The sequence below is a fragment of the Vidua chalybeata genome, chromosome 9, assembly GCF_026979565.1.
Source record: "Vidua chalybeata isolate OUT-0048 chromosome 9, bVidCha1 merged haplotype, whole genome shotgun sequence".
Lineage (NCBI taxonomy): Eukaryota > Metazoa > Chordata > Aves > Passeriformes > Viduidae > Vidua > Vidua chalybeata.
This window is the reverse complement of record NC_071538.1, coordinates 3261228-3275965: the sequence shown is the minus strand read 5'-3', so window position 1 is coordinate 3275965 and position 14738 is coordinate 3261228. Positions and strand designations below refer to the sequence as shown.

General features: G+C 58.3%; 1 protein-coding gene across 1 annotated transcript; it reads left to right on the top strand.

The window, feature by feature from the left end:
- Positions 1-4260: 4260 nt before the first annotated feature.
- LHX4 (LIM homeobox 4) lies at positions 4261-14502 on the top strand. Its single transcript, XM_053950678.1, has 6 exons — positions 4261-4351; positions 9615-9786; positions 12796-12998; positions 13178-13332; positions 13843-14014; positions 14105-14502. The coding sequence occupies exons 1-6, from the start codon at positions 4276-4278 to the stop codon at positions 14500-14502; spliced, it is 1176 nt and encodes a 391-aa protein (XP_053806653.1). The 5' UTR covers positions 4261-4275.
- The last annotated feature ends 236 nt before the right edge of the window (positions 14503-14738 follow it).

The window sequence follows — 14738 nt, the reverse complement described above, 5'->3', positions numbered from 1 at the left end:
GGTCTCATCGCTGCAGCCCTGCTGCCTCCTTCTCCTTGATTTCCCTGGGGCGGTTCAACCCCAACATCAATAACCTCCCCCCCCCCTGCCATCTGCTCCCCTGTGTGGGACCGAGGGTATTGCGATGTGGGGCTGCCCGTGGTCACCTCAGCCCCAAAACATGCCGGTGGGGTGGGCAGGGGGTGCAGCAGGTGGAGGGAGAGGGGGATTAGGGCTGGGGAGGTGGGCGCTGCCGGAAGGGGGTTAACGGGATGCCCAGATTAGCATCCCCGCCAGGCCCGCAGCCTAAAGCTGCTGTGCGCGCAGGAAAAAGAGAGTCTAGTAAATAGACTTTCCGTAATCCTGTTTGGTGGAGCCCCAATCCTCCCGGCCCCGGCTCTCCCGACCTGTGGCACCGGGGTGTCCCCCTCCAGCACGTGGGGAGCCCCAGTGCAGGGCACAAAGGGGCTGCTGCAGGGCTCGGAGTGTCCCCCACGCTGTCCCCTCTCGGGATGACTTGGGGACGGGTCCCCCCTCAGCCCTGCAGAGCGGGAGCAGCAAACTGCTGTGGCCACACTCACCGGTGGCACGGGCTGCCCTGGGGACGCAGCCCAAGCCCCCGAGGTGCCCTCCCTGATGGGGTCACCCCGTCCCGGCACTGCCACGAGCCTGGGGGTCCCTGGGGCTAATTACCCAAATGGCCGCAGGCTGGCGCGAGGCGGCCGCTATTCCCTAATACAATTTACCCTCAAGTGCAATTTAATTTTCCTCGAGGCCGGTGGCCAGCCCTCCGCACAGCCAGCCACCTTCCCACCCCTTCAGTGCTCGCTCCTTCCAGCCTTGCCCGTCTTCCCTTTCCCTGCTCTTCACAGGGAAGAGCCTTTCTCCACCGGCATCCCGTCTCCACACGCGCTGCAGCCATAAAGTCACCGGGGGTTCGCTGAGCGCCGATTAATTTTCAATTACAATTAGCAACGCCCCTGCCTGCAAGGGGAGAGGCTTTCTCTGGCTGCTGGTGAGTACCCGGCTCTCGATGTGCTTGTCCTCGCTCCAGGCTGGTCCTGCAGTAGGGATGTAAGTGGGAGGGGGAAATTATTGGGATAATTCAGATAGAATTATCTATCTGGGGGGTGGTGGGGCTCGGGGTGCTACGGCCGATGCTGCCCAGAGGGGAGGTGGCTTCATGCCAAAAGGTGGCTGTGGCAGCTTTCGACTTGCAAAGATGTCCCCACTTTGGTCTGGAGGAGCTGGTTTTGTCACATGAGGGGACTCGGAGCTGGGCTGACACCTGGCAAACTCGCTGCGTGAGTGGCACAAAGCCTCAGCTCCCTGGCGCCTCCAAAGCTGTTTGGGGTTTGCTGTCTGGGACAGAGCTGCACTGGCAGCCCCCAGGCATGAGTCAGGACCTTATAGTTTCCAGTTTTCCTTATATTTCCTTATATTCCTTTCCATTTCCCCCCAATCCTGCCTAGAAACCCCCTTGTTGCATCAGGGGACAATGCACTGATGTCCCCCTCAGTGCCATAGTGTCCAAGCCAACCCTAATTCCAATGTGCCCAGGGCTGGGGGACACAAAGGGAGGCTGGCTCTGTGTTTTGTCACAGGCTCTGGGATTTACCTGCATTTTATTAACGATGAATCCCAGCAGGGAAGGTGTGGGAGCAGCATCCCTGCTCGTCTGTGGGTTTTGCATCATCACCTCATGCTGCTCATGTCGTCCTCTGGCTGCAGGGCCAGAGGGCTCCAGGCAATGCCAAGGAAGGAGCAGGGCATCTGTGCGGGGCCAGAGCCCCCCAAAAGTGCCCCAGAAATGCAACCTGATGAAAATCAACATTCACCCTTCTGCAGGCTGCTCACCATGAGCCTTAGCTCTGATTTAGCTCTGGGAGGAGGAGAAAACCTGGAGGGGAAACACTTCACACCCACCACATATAACTCCCCTCTCTGGGCACCACCAGGACCCAGCAGCATTTTGGGTGGCACAGAGAGGATTTGCTGGGCAAGCACCTCATGTCCATCTCAACCAGCCTCTCCTTCCTGTGAGATGGGAAAAACAAACTCAAAAGAGACCAAAAAGCCCAAAGTGATCTAAAAAATCCCTAAAGAGACCAAAAGATCCCCACCAACATAAAGAACAGATGGACAGCAGGAAGGATGGAGGGGAACAAAGCCGTGCTACCAGGAGAGGAAGGGATGAAGGCGCTGCTGGGAAGATGTGTGAGCGAGCACAGGAAGATGCTGGTGGGGTGTTTTTTTAGGTGGTGGCAGCCCCCCGACTCCCTCCCCCCGCCCCCAGCCTCCCCAAGGTGAAGGCTCGGTGCTGTGTGGCTCCCTTTGCCCGCTCGCTCACCACTTCCATGAGTGATCCAGAACAGGGCTGAGGGGGCTGGATCAATCTGGCAAAGCAGAAAAATGAATGAAAATTGAATTCCCCGAGGAGAAGGGGGTGGAGGGAGCTGTTATCCCGGCTGAGAGATAAATCAGAGCGTGCCAGAGAGCTGGGAGACCGCGGTGACTCCCAGCAGCGGTGAAATAATTAGGGAAATAGGTTGGAAATGCAAAGCAGCAGGACAGGGCGACGATGGGGCAGTGTCCGTCTGTCTGCGCGTCCGGCTAAACTTCTCCCGTAAATCTGCCTTAGGGACCTGCCTTTCTGCGTGTTGGGAGCCCCGCTCTGGCTGGCTGGGGACTGGGGGGGCACGGTGGCCCCTGCCCCAAGGGGCTGCGGAGCGCAGGTGGCCGGGGGCGATGGGGGTCTGGCGGTGCTTAATGCACTTAAGAGCTGCAGCGTGATTTAGGGGATGGGACGGGGTGGGACAGGAGGGGTTGGGATTCACCTCCCGCTGATGGGAAGCAGATTTTGGAGTTCGGTGAACTGCAGGGTTGAGCTCACTCCTGTATGAGTGCACACCGGTCTCTGCACAGAGCTGCCATATGAGGAGGACGGGGGTTTGCTGGTAAAAATGGAGCTTTGAGGGGGTCAAACCCCAGCATCTCATAGAAAAACTTCAGTTTTTTTTCCTGAGGAACCATCCGTCTTAGTACATTTATTAGGTTTTATTACTTTTATTTTTACGCATTTTTTTTTCCAGTTGCTGGCTTGTCCCATGTGCACATTTCCTGATGGAGCAGGGTTTCAGGTTTTTTCAGGTGGGAAAATCCTCTTCCTAACAGTGTGGAAACGAAGGCTTGGCATGGGAACACCATGCCTGAGCTGAGGGTGGCCATGCTCTTGGCTGGGTGAGCATCCTCCCTCACCCGCCAGAAGCTGCAGTGTGCCACCTCGGGAGCCTCACCCTGCTCTCTAAGCAGAGCAGGATGGCCCAGCACATCAGGGCTCTTTGGTACCAGTGTCCCCGAGCTGGTGACACGCTGAGCATCGGGAAGGGTGATGCTGGGGGCACCCACCCTAACTTCAGCTCCATTTCGGTGAGTTTCCGTGCTCAGCCCTTGGCTGCCAGGTACAGCCACATCAGTGGCGGGGGCTGCGTTGTCTCTGGGTTTTCCCTCAGCAGAGCTCCACGGGGATCCTCATGGAAGCCGTAGCCACACCGAGCCCTTTGCCCTGTGACTTCAGCATTGCCACCCTTGTGCCACCACGGCTGTCAGGCTGGGCACGCTGCAGCACCGCCGAGTTGGGCTGGCTCTGTCCGTGCCCAGGTGTGTCTCTGGGGAGGCACCATTGGGATGGATGCCCAGGGATGTGTTACAGCGCCCTGTGGAAGCAGAGCGTGCCACGGCGGGGTGACAGCCGCTGGGCAAAGCTCATGTTGGTGCGGGATGTGCCGCTGTCCTCGGGAGTCGGGGAAGAGGCCCTTGGCTAAGACTCCATTCCCAGCGGCAGGAGGGACAGGGCTGCGGCTGTGCCCGAAGCCAGCGCCTTCCATGGAGCAGGAGAAGGTCCTTGAGCCCCGAGAGCGGAGCCCGCCCGCGGCCTTGGGCTCGTCCCTCTCTGTCCCCAGAGGCACCGCCGGCCCCGGCCCCGTCCCTTCCCCTCAGGCCCCGCCCCCGCCGCACAAGCCCCGCCTCCCCGCCCCAGGTCCCGCCCCCGGCGGCGCGGAGCGGGCGCTGATTGGCTACGGGGGCCCGCCCCGCCCCCGCCCCCCTGCGGGCGGTGACGTCAGGCGCGCTCCCCGCAGGGGAATGAATGGGAGGCGGGCGGCACCGGCGGGCACCGGCACCGGCACCGGGACACGGCACCGGGACACGGCACCTCCCGCCGCCGGGCTCCGCCGGCCCGGGCCGCGGCTCTCCCGCCCCTCTTCTCTCCCCTCCGCCACCCCCCGGGCCAATAAAATGATGCAAAGCTCTGCGCTCGCTGCCGAAGGGGCTGTCAAGGGGCTTCCCGAGATCCTCGGTGTGCCGGTGCAACGTAAGGACGCTTTTCTCTTCTCCCTCCTTCGCTCCCTGCCGCAAAGGCGGCCCCGGGCCGGCGGGGCAGCGCCCTGCGGGTGGGCAGGTGCCTCCGCTCCCGTTCGCTCCCGGTTCTGCACTTTCCGTTTATTTCCCCCAGCGTGTAGCGCCGTGCACGGGCGAGAAAATGCGGAGGGTGCGGAAGGGAGAGCGGTGCCCCAGGGTGGGCGGGCAGCGGAGCGATGCGGGCCCGGCCCGGACGGGGAGGACGGCGAGGCTCCGGTTGTGCGTGTGTGAGCGTGAATTCGAGTGTGTTAGTGTGTGTGAGCGTGTGTATGTGTACGGCCCCGGCCCCCGCCCGCCTCCGCGCGTCGCCGACCCGCAGCGCACGACACCGCACTTATATCGTTTATCGCGACAGGCGGCGAGCGGCGGCGGTGGGAAGGGGCCCAGGGCCGTGCGTGCGCGGTACCGGGATGGCGAGCCCGGCTGGGCGCCGCGCGGCCCCCGGAGCGATGCCGCCGCACCCGCGGCTACCCAAAAATGACGTGCGTGTCTGTAGCCCTGCAGCCACAGATAGCGTGCCCGTGGGGGTACACGCACGGGTGGATGGAGCCCGCTGGGGATGGTGCACCCCGAGGGGGGATGCTGGACCCGAGCTGTGAGTGAGCCACAGGGGCTGTCAGCCCCTTAGAGGGTCGAGCCCCGCGCGGGGCCATCCCGTGGTTACTACGGATGCCCCCTATGGATGGTGGGGGACGGCCGTGCCCCGGTGCGCCCTGGGCTGTGCGGGCAGGCGGGGGGGGCCTCCGCGGGCGGCCACCTGCGCGGGTGTTGCTGCTGTTGTTATTATCGTTGTTATTTTTATTATGATTGTTTCTTCCCGTTTGCAAACCGTTCCCGAGACGGGGGCGTCTCCGCGCTCCCAGAATGGGGGGACCCCACCGGGGCCAAGAAGGCGATGCTCGCCCCCACCCCACCCCCCCCCCCCCCAGCGGCGCCGCGAAAGTTGAGGGGAGGGACCTCGGGCGGTGGCGGAGGAGGGGCGAGATGGGCCCGAGGTGCGGGACAGCCCGCCCGGGGTCCGGCCGCACGTCGGGGGACACGGGGGGTACGGGGGTGTCCGCTCCGGGACAGGTTTCCCGCACCTCCGGCCGCTGCCCCGCGGAGCCCCCGCGCCGTTCCCTGCCCCGCACGGGGCCCCGGTCCCCCGGGCGGCTGGAATTCGTTTTCCCAGGGTTTTTCGGTGGTGCCTCTTTTCCCGCGGCTCTTCGGTGGACCTGTCGCCGTTATCCCCCGGTTCGGTCCCTTTGCCGAGCTGCGGAAGGGTTGAACAGGAGGGCCCGTTTAACCAATTTCACCGCAGCAGAGGGGAAGAAAAATCGCGGTCAGGAGCACAGACCCGGTGCAGGGACAGGGACGGGGACACGTAGGGTCTGTCCCACCACCGTATCCCGAGTCACGCCGCCGGTTCCGGGTCGCTGGGTCACTTCTATGGCCTCGGAATCCCTCGATTTAGGAAAAAAAATGAGGTGCCCAAACTACCGTGGAGCAGCATTGGCCCAGAATAACTCCCTGATCTGGCCCTCCTCGGGGCCACCAAACTCCCTTGCCCATGATATTGTCATTCCTGTACTGACTGATAGATATCAAGAATTAACAGGAAAGAATCCAACGAGATATTATTATTATTATTATTATTATTATTATTATTATTATTATTATTATTATTATTATTATTATTGTTATTATTGAAACAAATATTGCTATTTGTATCTTTATTAATGCTATTAATAATAATACTTATTATGCTTATTTTTGCGCAAAAAAAAAAAAAAAAAAAAAGGCAGAAAGAAAATAGATGAGGTTGGGCTGCTGGAAATCATCCTTCTGTGGTTTTCCCGCTGCCCCAGCCTGAGCCCTGCCAGCTCCCAGCCACCTGCTTTCATGTCGTGATAGATCTGGGGCCTGATCCTGCCTCACTGACACAAAACGCAGCCCCCTTCGAGCCAAAGGAAATTGTCCCTGGGCAGGGAACCCCTTCCCAAGAAGGAGCCAGAGTCTCCCCTCAGCCCCCAGCAGCACCTCGATGTTTCATCGTGTGTGAAAGGAAAATCCGTGACATTTTAATTTTTAATCACTATTAAATCATAGTTTTTCCTCTTCCTTTAGCCACCAGCCTTGTTATTTTAGCAGCGGCTGTGTCCTACAGCATGTTTTTCTGCAGGATTTTGGGGAGCCGAGCAGCCTCTCCCCCCACCACCCCTCCCCGACATGCCTTGCTTAGCCTTGCAGACGGGACTGTTAAAAATAAAATTCCGACTATTATTTATGAATATTGTTTTGCAAATCTCACCGGAGTCAAAACTTGTGCCAAAGCCTGCGGGAACAGTGCCCGACTGCCGGCAGGCTCTGGCCAAGGGGCTGGAGCAGGGGGAGTGATTAATCGCCGCCGAGAAAGTCGTTTGCCTGCAGCAGAGAAATTATTTGGAAGGCTTCTGCATGTGAGGGAATGAGGTTTCCTCTCCGCAGCAAGACTTTTGAAGGAATCCCCGGACCGGTGCTTTCCTTGGGCTCGGTGCAGGCTCCGGTACCGGCGGCCCGGGCCGCCTTTGTGCTCCGCTTTTCCCCCCGCACTCCCGGACACCCATTCCGCAGCATCCGCGGGCTCCATTCCTTTCCCGAGCGGCAGCCGAACGCAGCCCCAAAGCCGGGGGTGTTTGTGCCCCGCGGTGCCCGGCGGGGAGCGCATCCCCCCCGCATCTCCCCCCGCTCCCTTTCAGAGGGGCTTTTGCGGACTGAGGGATTACTGAGGCCACCGGCCAGTTTGTTTCGTTTCAATCGATATTTCTTTAATTTTTTTCCCGTCGGGGAGAGAGGCGGGGAGGGGGGAATGGGAAGATGGACCCGCCGCTAATAAATCACGGCAGCGGCGGGGGCCAGGCCATCGCTCGGGTCCCCGTGCATGGGAGGGTCCGCGGGAAGGCGGGGGATTGCGGATCTGCCCACGGCCTTGCATGGGATACGGCCAAATCCCGCCCGGGGTGCTCATGTGCGGTCCCCTCCCGGGCACATCGCCCCGGGGCAGGGGGGACCCCCAAACCTCCCCCCTCCCCCGGCGAGAGGCTGGCACCGAGGTCGCTGCACCGCCGGGGTGGTCCCCGGGCGGAGAGGGGTGACCCCGCGGCTGTGTCCCCCCCGAGGACCATCCAAACCACCCTGTGCGCACAAACAGGGAATGCTGGTGGGCAAAGACAGCCTGGGAGCGCCTCGTTCCTGACGTACCAATTGTACCCATTAACTTTATTCCTGTTCTAGAAAATAATTCAGGTAAAACGAGCGCAATAAATGCGAGGCAGGGAGGCAGCTACCTCTGTGGCAAAGCACAAAGCAGGGTGCAGGGCTTGAATTTGAGATATTTTCTCCCTGCAAACCAGAGGGACATCTCCTGGTTCCCCTGGCAGTTCCCCCTTTTGTTATTGTTGGTATTATTATTTTATTATTATTTTCATCCCCGTGTGTGTGCACAGGCATCATTGCACACACAGGCACCTGTGCGTGGGGTTGGTGCTGTGCACCTACAGCGAAATTGGAAGGAAAATCGGTCTCCTCTTAAAATAAAGTAGTTTTCTTTGGAAATTTGAAGGGAGATACCGTATTCTCGGCTGCAGTTGTTTTCTTGTTGAAATTGAGCTGCGTCGCTGCTTTTAGGAAGGGGAAAGCTCTTTGTTGGGTTGTGAGAGTGCAGGAGGGTGAATGTAAATACACACGTGTTTACATAAATAATCATTTAGACACAAAACGTGTTTCCTGAAGATGCACACGCGTTTATGAAACGGCCGAGAAGGATTTCCTGGGGCCGGTGCTGCGCTGGTGCCACCGCCGGTGCCAGCGGCGTTCGCGCTGCTCTCAAACGCGTTTAACAAACCCAGCGTGGAAAACGTGGCTGGTGCCGCGGTGCTGGAGAGAGGAGAGCGAAGCGTCCAGGTGTTCCCAAAACAAGAAGGGATAGAGGGACCTCTAGAAGCCGTAGAACTATTATTTTTTAACTTATTGTGCGGTTAATGCGACAGAGGCTTGAACGGCAGCAGTAGCCGTGGTCTGAGGGGCGCTGGGAGTGGAACTGTCCACCCTGGGCAGGGATGGAATCAGCTGCCTTCCCGTGAGGGACGTGGCAGGACCCCAGAGGATCTTGAAATAATGTTGTTTGAGGTTGTAACATGATGAGATTTTCCTGTGCTCTTTTCCTCCTTCCCCCTCCTCTTTCTTTCCTCCTTTGCCCGTTCGTTCCTCTTCCCCCCCTTCCTTATTTTCTCTTTCCCCTCCTTTTCTTACTTTCCTTCCTCTTTCTTTCCCTTTCTCCCCTCTTTTGTTTCCCGTCCCCTTTCTCTTCCTGTACCCCCTTTTCCTTTTTTTCTTTTCCTCCCTTGTACCATTCCTTTCCTCTCTTCTCTCACGTTTTTTTGTTTCTCCTCTTTTTGCCTTTTTTTTTTTCTGCTTTATTTTCTCATTTTTCCTGGTTTGTTTTGGAATCTTTCCTTCCTTTTTCTTAAAAAAAAAAAAACACAACATTTTTCCTTCTTGTGAATTTTTCCTTCTTAAATATTTTTCCTTTTAAAAAATCTTTTCCCTTTTTTATCTTCCTCGCTTTTTGTCTATTTCTTATCTTTTTTCCTTTAAAAAAACTTTTTCATTCTATACCTTTTTCCTTTTTTTTTAAATCATTTTTCATAATTTTCCTTCTTCTTAATATTTTTCCTTTTTTGTATTTTTTAATATAGTGTTTCATTTTTAAAATCTTTCTTGCTTTTAAAAAATTTCCTTTTTTTTTTTTCTTGGTGTTTTGTTTGTTTGTTTTAATTTTTTTTTCTTTAAAAACCTTTCTCCTTTTTTTTTTTTTTTTTTTTTCCCCAAATCCATCTATTTCCATATGTGTGAGTCACTGGGGGTCAACAAGCGGTGTCCCTGCTTGGTGGTTGTGCCATTCCAGAGGGAAGGAGAGGCAGGCAGGGAAAACGCGTGGCAGAGAGCAGGACACGGCCTGAAAAACGGGGTGCAGGAAGGGAAAGCACCGCGCGTGTGTTTGTCCGAGTGCAGCCGTGGCTTGGCTGTCCCGGCGGCTTTTGGCCAAGGTTTGCAGAGGGAGATGTGCCGGGACACCGGGGAGTTGAGGGGTGGCATCTCCAAAAACCGCAGCGCGCGGCAGGGCAGGGTTTTGGGAGCCCCGAGGGGGTTGCGGTGGCTGACGGTGCTCTTCTCTCCATCCTCTCCCCCCCGGGCAGAGATTCCCCAGTGCGCCGGCTGCAACCAGCACATCCTGGACAAGTTCATCCTCAAAGTGCTGGACCGGCACTGGCACAGCTCCTGCCTCAAGTGCGCCGACTGCCAGATGCAGCTGGCCGACCGCTGCTTCTCCCGGGCCGGCAGCGTCTACTGCAAGGAGGATTTCTTCAAGTGAGTACCCCCAAAGCAGCGCCTCCCTGCCCGCGGAGAGAGCGCACAGCCGAATTTTAAGCATAATTTCTCCAAAATCTTCCTACGCCTTGTTGTTGTTGTTGTGGAAATAAAGGGGATGTCGGTGCTTTGCAACTGCTGCCAAATGGATGCTGCTTGTTGGGATTTAACCGTGGGGAAGCTCCAAATCTCCCCGGTGCTCCCGTCCCTCCCCTGTGCTGGTGTTCAGGTCCCCCGGGTGACATCCTGCGGCGGTTCCGGTGGCCCCGGCTCCGCTCGGAGCTAGAGGGCAGGAGAAACCCGCGCAAGGCACCCACAGCGCTGCCTCTTCCTCCCGAGTGCCTCCCTCGCCTCCTCGGGATTTGCTGATGCCGTTTCTCTCCCTTCACCTTTTATCTCTTTCTTTCTTCTTCTTCTTCTTTTTTTTTTTTTTTTCTTAATCCTTTTTTGCTCCCATTAGTGTGGAAACCTCATTTGATTGCCTTGGCAGCTGCCTCTAAGCTGTGCGATGCCCCAGCCTTTGCATTTCCCTGCTCCCACGAGACAGGACAACCCGTTCCCCATTAAAAATGGACTTTGCCTTTAGGATGCTCTGGTCCCTGGCTGCCGGTGAAATTTAGGAGTTTTCCCAAGGGATAGAGAAGGTTTTTTGCTGGGACTGAATACCATGAAGCAGAGGGGTTGGACCCTGGCCGAGGGATGCCTTTCACTGCTTGGATGCAGCAGCTGCTGCCCCTCGGGGACTGAAGCCACCTCCTCGTGCCATCATCTCCCACTCCGGACCAGCCACACGGGCTGTCCCCACCACCCCTCACCACAATCCTAAAGCCATTACCATTAGTCCCTAGACAGGACTTCCCGGCCTTCCCATCCCCAGGCTCTCCTAGATTCTCATCAGGCATCAGGACCAAAGATGCAGCTCGGATTTCTCCTTCCCGGAGACGGTCAAAGCGGCCACTCCAGCCTGGGTAATAACACTTCACTTCTGATATTTTCCAGCCTATTAATCTCTGAGTCATTTAAATAGTCGCCCAAAAGGTGCGGGTAATCAATGTTAATTGGAGTTGAAAGATCAGCGACTTTCTCAGATGAGGTCCTGCTTGGATTATTTGGTGCAAATCAATAGCAGCTCGGCGCTCGCACCTCACCTTTCCATAACCGCTCATTGATCTCGGGGTGGGGAACCTGCAGGGGACGTGAGGATTTCAGCCCAACTTCAGAGGCACTTGGCAATGCAGGAGCTGCTTTGGAAAGGATCAGATCGATTTTTGATTTTTTTTGTCCTTTTTTTTTCTTTCCCCCGAATTGCAGTTCTTGGTCCTTGGCTCTGTCCCGCGTCCTGTGTCCCCAGATGATGTGGAAGCACCCCGGGGTATCGGGACAGTTGTTAAAATGGCTTTTACAGTGATCTGTGAGAGGGGGTGAATGGGCAGTGGATGGGGGCTGCAGAGTGGGCACCAGCTCAGCCTTGAGAGCAGAAAAGCATCCTCTGTTTATCCTATCCCTCTCTCACGCCTGCCTTCCTCCTTCCCTCCATTCCCACCCTCCTTCCTCCTCCCCTCCATTCCCACCCTCCCTGCATCCCTTCCTTTATCCTCCATTCTATCATTCCTTCACCCCTCCCTCCCTCCCTCCCTCCCTCTCTCTTGTCCATCTCCTCTTCACCCCTCTCCCACTTTCTCCCTTCCTTTCCCACCTTCCCTTCCATCTGACTCCAGGAGAGCTGAGGTCTCCGCAGCAGATGTCCAGGGACTCTCCCTTTAGGATACAAGTCCAGAAAATGAGACAAACCAGGTTTTTCCTTCTCGCCTTCTGCTTCCAACACCCCAAAATCATGCTGGCACCACTCATGCCCAGTACCTGCCACCCATCCCCGGGTGACAGCTGCGTGGCTCAGGGACAGTCTCAGAGACCCAGCTTTGGTTGCTGTGACCTGGATTTCTGGAGGGGATGAGCAATCATGGGGCTTGAGGGTGACTTTGCACGACTGGGGGATGTTCAGGTCTCAGGGGACAGCCAGAGGTGCCTGGAGTGGCTGCACACCCTGGGCACTCGAATGTCACTGCCTATCCCCGCAGCCTCGGGGCTGGGGCCAAAGGGATTGGGTGCTCCTGTGCCTTCAAAGCAGACACGGGCAGATTTATTCTGACGGCTTTGTCACCTGGGCTGCTGCGTCACCAGGAGGCTCTGTGGTGCTCTGGGGTGTGTAGGGCTGCTCTGGGGAGTGGGGGAGACCTCGCAGAGCCCTTTGGTGCCAGTGGGAGGTGGGGATCTGCCCCAGCTCAGTCCCACAACATCTGTTGCCAAAATCACCGGTGGAACATCCACTTACTTTTGGCTTCCTCCTCATGGCACCTGTCACCCTTAATTCAGTGAATTCTCCTCTTGCACACTTTCTGCACCGTACTTGCACACTCCTTTTGCATTTACTGCATGAATCTTCCACTCTCCCTGCAGCGTTCTTGTACCATCCTTGCACATTTCTTCCACGCTGCTCCCACACTCCTTGCAGCATGCTTCCTTCCACACTTCTTTTTCCATTTTCACCCCCACCTTGCATGCTGCTGCCACACTTCTCCTGTGTCCCTTGCACACTCCCTGCAGCCGTGCTGGCAGCTTTGCTCGTGCCCCACACCAGCCCACCCCACGCCCCTGTCAGGCCATCGTTATGGTGTAAGAGCCCCATCATTCTGCATTAATCTGGGATTCATCATGCCAGCGGGGCGGCGTAATTAATTTATTTAGTATTAATGTGGATGAAATATGTACTGTCCTTGCAGGGGAAAAATCAGGCAGCCTATAAGCATTAGTTAAAAGAATCATTAAAATCAAACCTTCCTCGGCTCCATTAGGCCGGTCTCTCACTCTGAGGAAGATAAACCCCCGCCGTGTGAAGTGTCATGCATAATAAGGTTGATTGCTGGTTTAAACTCTGCCCCGGCTGCTGCCCCCCATCCCGGCAAACCCCACCTCGCCGGGGGGCTCAGGGTCGCCCGCTTCTCCTCGCAGGCGTTTCGGGACCAAATGCACGGCGTGCCAGCAGGGCATCCCCCCAACCCAGGTGGTCCGCAAAGCCCAGGACTTCGTGTACCACCTGCACTGCTTCGCCTGCATCATCTGCAGCCGGCAGCTGGCCACGGGCGACGAGTTCTACCTGATGGAGGACGGGCGGCTGGTCTGCAAGGAGGACTACGAGACTGCCAAGCAGAACGGTAGGCACCCCGAAGAGGCTGCGAGGGGCACAGCACGCACGGGGGCGGCCGTGGCTCTGTACCCGCCGGGCTACCTGCGGGAAGGTGCCGCTGCGGGCTCTGGGGCAGCGCTTTCGGGGAGATATTCCCCCGTGGCGTGTGCTGCTGCTCGGGGCTGGTACCGGCTCCTTCGCTTGCAGATGACTCCGAGGCGGGCGCGAAGCGACCCCGGACCACGATCACGGCCAAGCAGCTGGAAACGCTGAAGAATGCCTACAAAAACTCCCCCAAGCCCGCCCGCCACGTGCGGGAGCAGCTCTCCTCCGAGACGGGGCTTGACATGAGGGTCGTGCAGGTGAGGCTGCCTCAAGAGAAGGGCGATGCAGGGGTCCCTCTGGGGTGCTGGGTTTTAGGGGATGCAGAGATCACAGGGGTACTGGGGTGATGTGGGTGCCTGGAAGCTGGGCTGCAGGGATGATGGACTGCTGGATTGCATGGAGGTGTGGGAGCTGGGGGTCGGAGTGTTGGCATGCAGGTTTGCAGGGTTTAGGGATGCTGAGTTGCATGGGGGTGTAGGTGTTGTCATACCAGGATGCTGGTGTGCCAGGGTGCTGGCATGCTGGGATGTAGGAGTGGATGTCTGTAGGGGTGCTGGGATGGATGTAGGAGTGCTGGGATGGATGTAGGAGTGCTGGGATGGCTGTAGGGGTGCTGGGATGGCTGTAGGAGTGCTGGGATGTAAGGGGTGCCAGGATGCTGGAGCACTGGGTGTCATGGGTGCTGGATCACAGGGGTGCTGCCATGCAGGACTGCCAGGGTGGCGGGGGTGCCGCGGTGCCACCGATGTCCCCATTGCCCGTTCCAGGTGTGGTTCCAGAACCGGCGGGCCAAGGAGAAGCGGCTGAAGAAGGACGCGGGGCGGCATCGCTGGGGGCAGTTCTACAAGAGCGTGAAGCGGAGCCGCGGGGGAGGGAAGCTGGAGAAGGAGAGCTCGGCCGAGGACTGCGGCGTCAGCGATAGCGAGCTCAGCTTCCGCGGTGAGCGCGGCGCCCGAGCGGGGCCGGGGGGCCGCGGGGCTGCCCCCGGCGCTGACCCCCCGCCTCCGCTCTCCCTCCTGTCCCCGGCAGAAGACCAGATCCTCTCCGAGCTCGGCCACAACAACCGGGTTTACGGCTCCGTGGGGGACGTGGCGGGCGGACAGTTGCTGAACGGCGGCTTCTCCGTGGAGGGCACGGGACAGACGTACCAGGACTTGCGGGACGGCAGCCCCTACGGCCTCCCGCAGTCGCCGTCCTCCATCTCGTCCCTGCCGGCCCACCCGCCCTTGCTCAACGGGCTGGACTACGCCGTGGACGGCAGCCTGGGGCTGGTGGCCCACGGGGCGCAGGGGGTGAGTCAGACGCTGCGGGCCATGGCCGGGGGAGGGCCCACCTCCGACATCTCCACGGGGAGCAGCGTCGGGTACCCAGACTTTCCCACCAGCCCGGCCTCCTGGCTGGACGACATGGATCACCCCCCTTTCTAAGAGCTGCTCGCCCCCCGCCCCGGCCCCCCGCGCTCCCCCCGGCCCGCAAGCGCAGCACTGAGGGCACCCGCCGGCGGTTGACCTTTCCAGGAGATCCCATGGGAATTGGCCCTGGAGGGCTGGAGGGAGGGGGGACAGCACAGGCGGTGGCTGGGGTGGCTGTGCTCGGGTGGGGGGCACGGATGCCTTTGGGTGTAAGCACAAGAGAGGCGGCGGCGCACGGGACGCACGGCGGG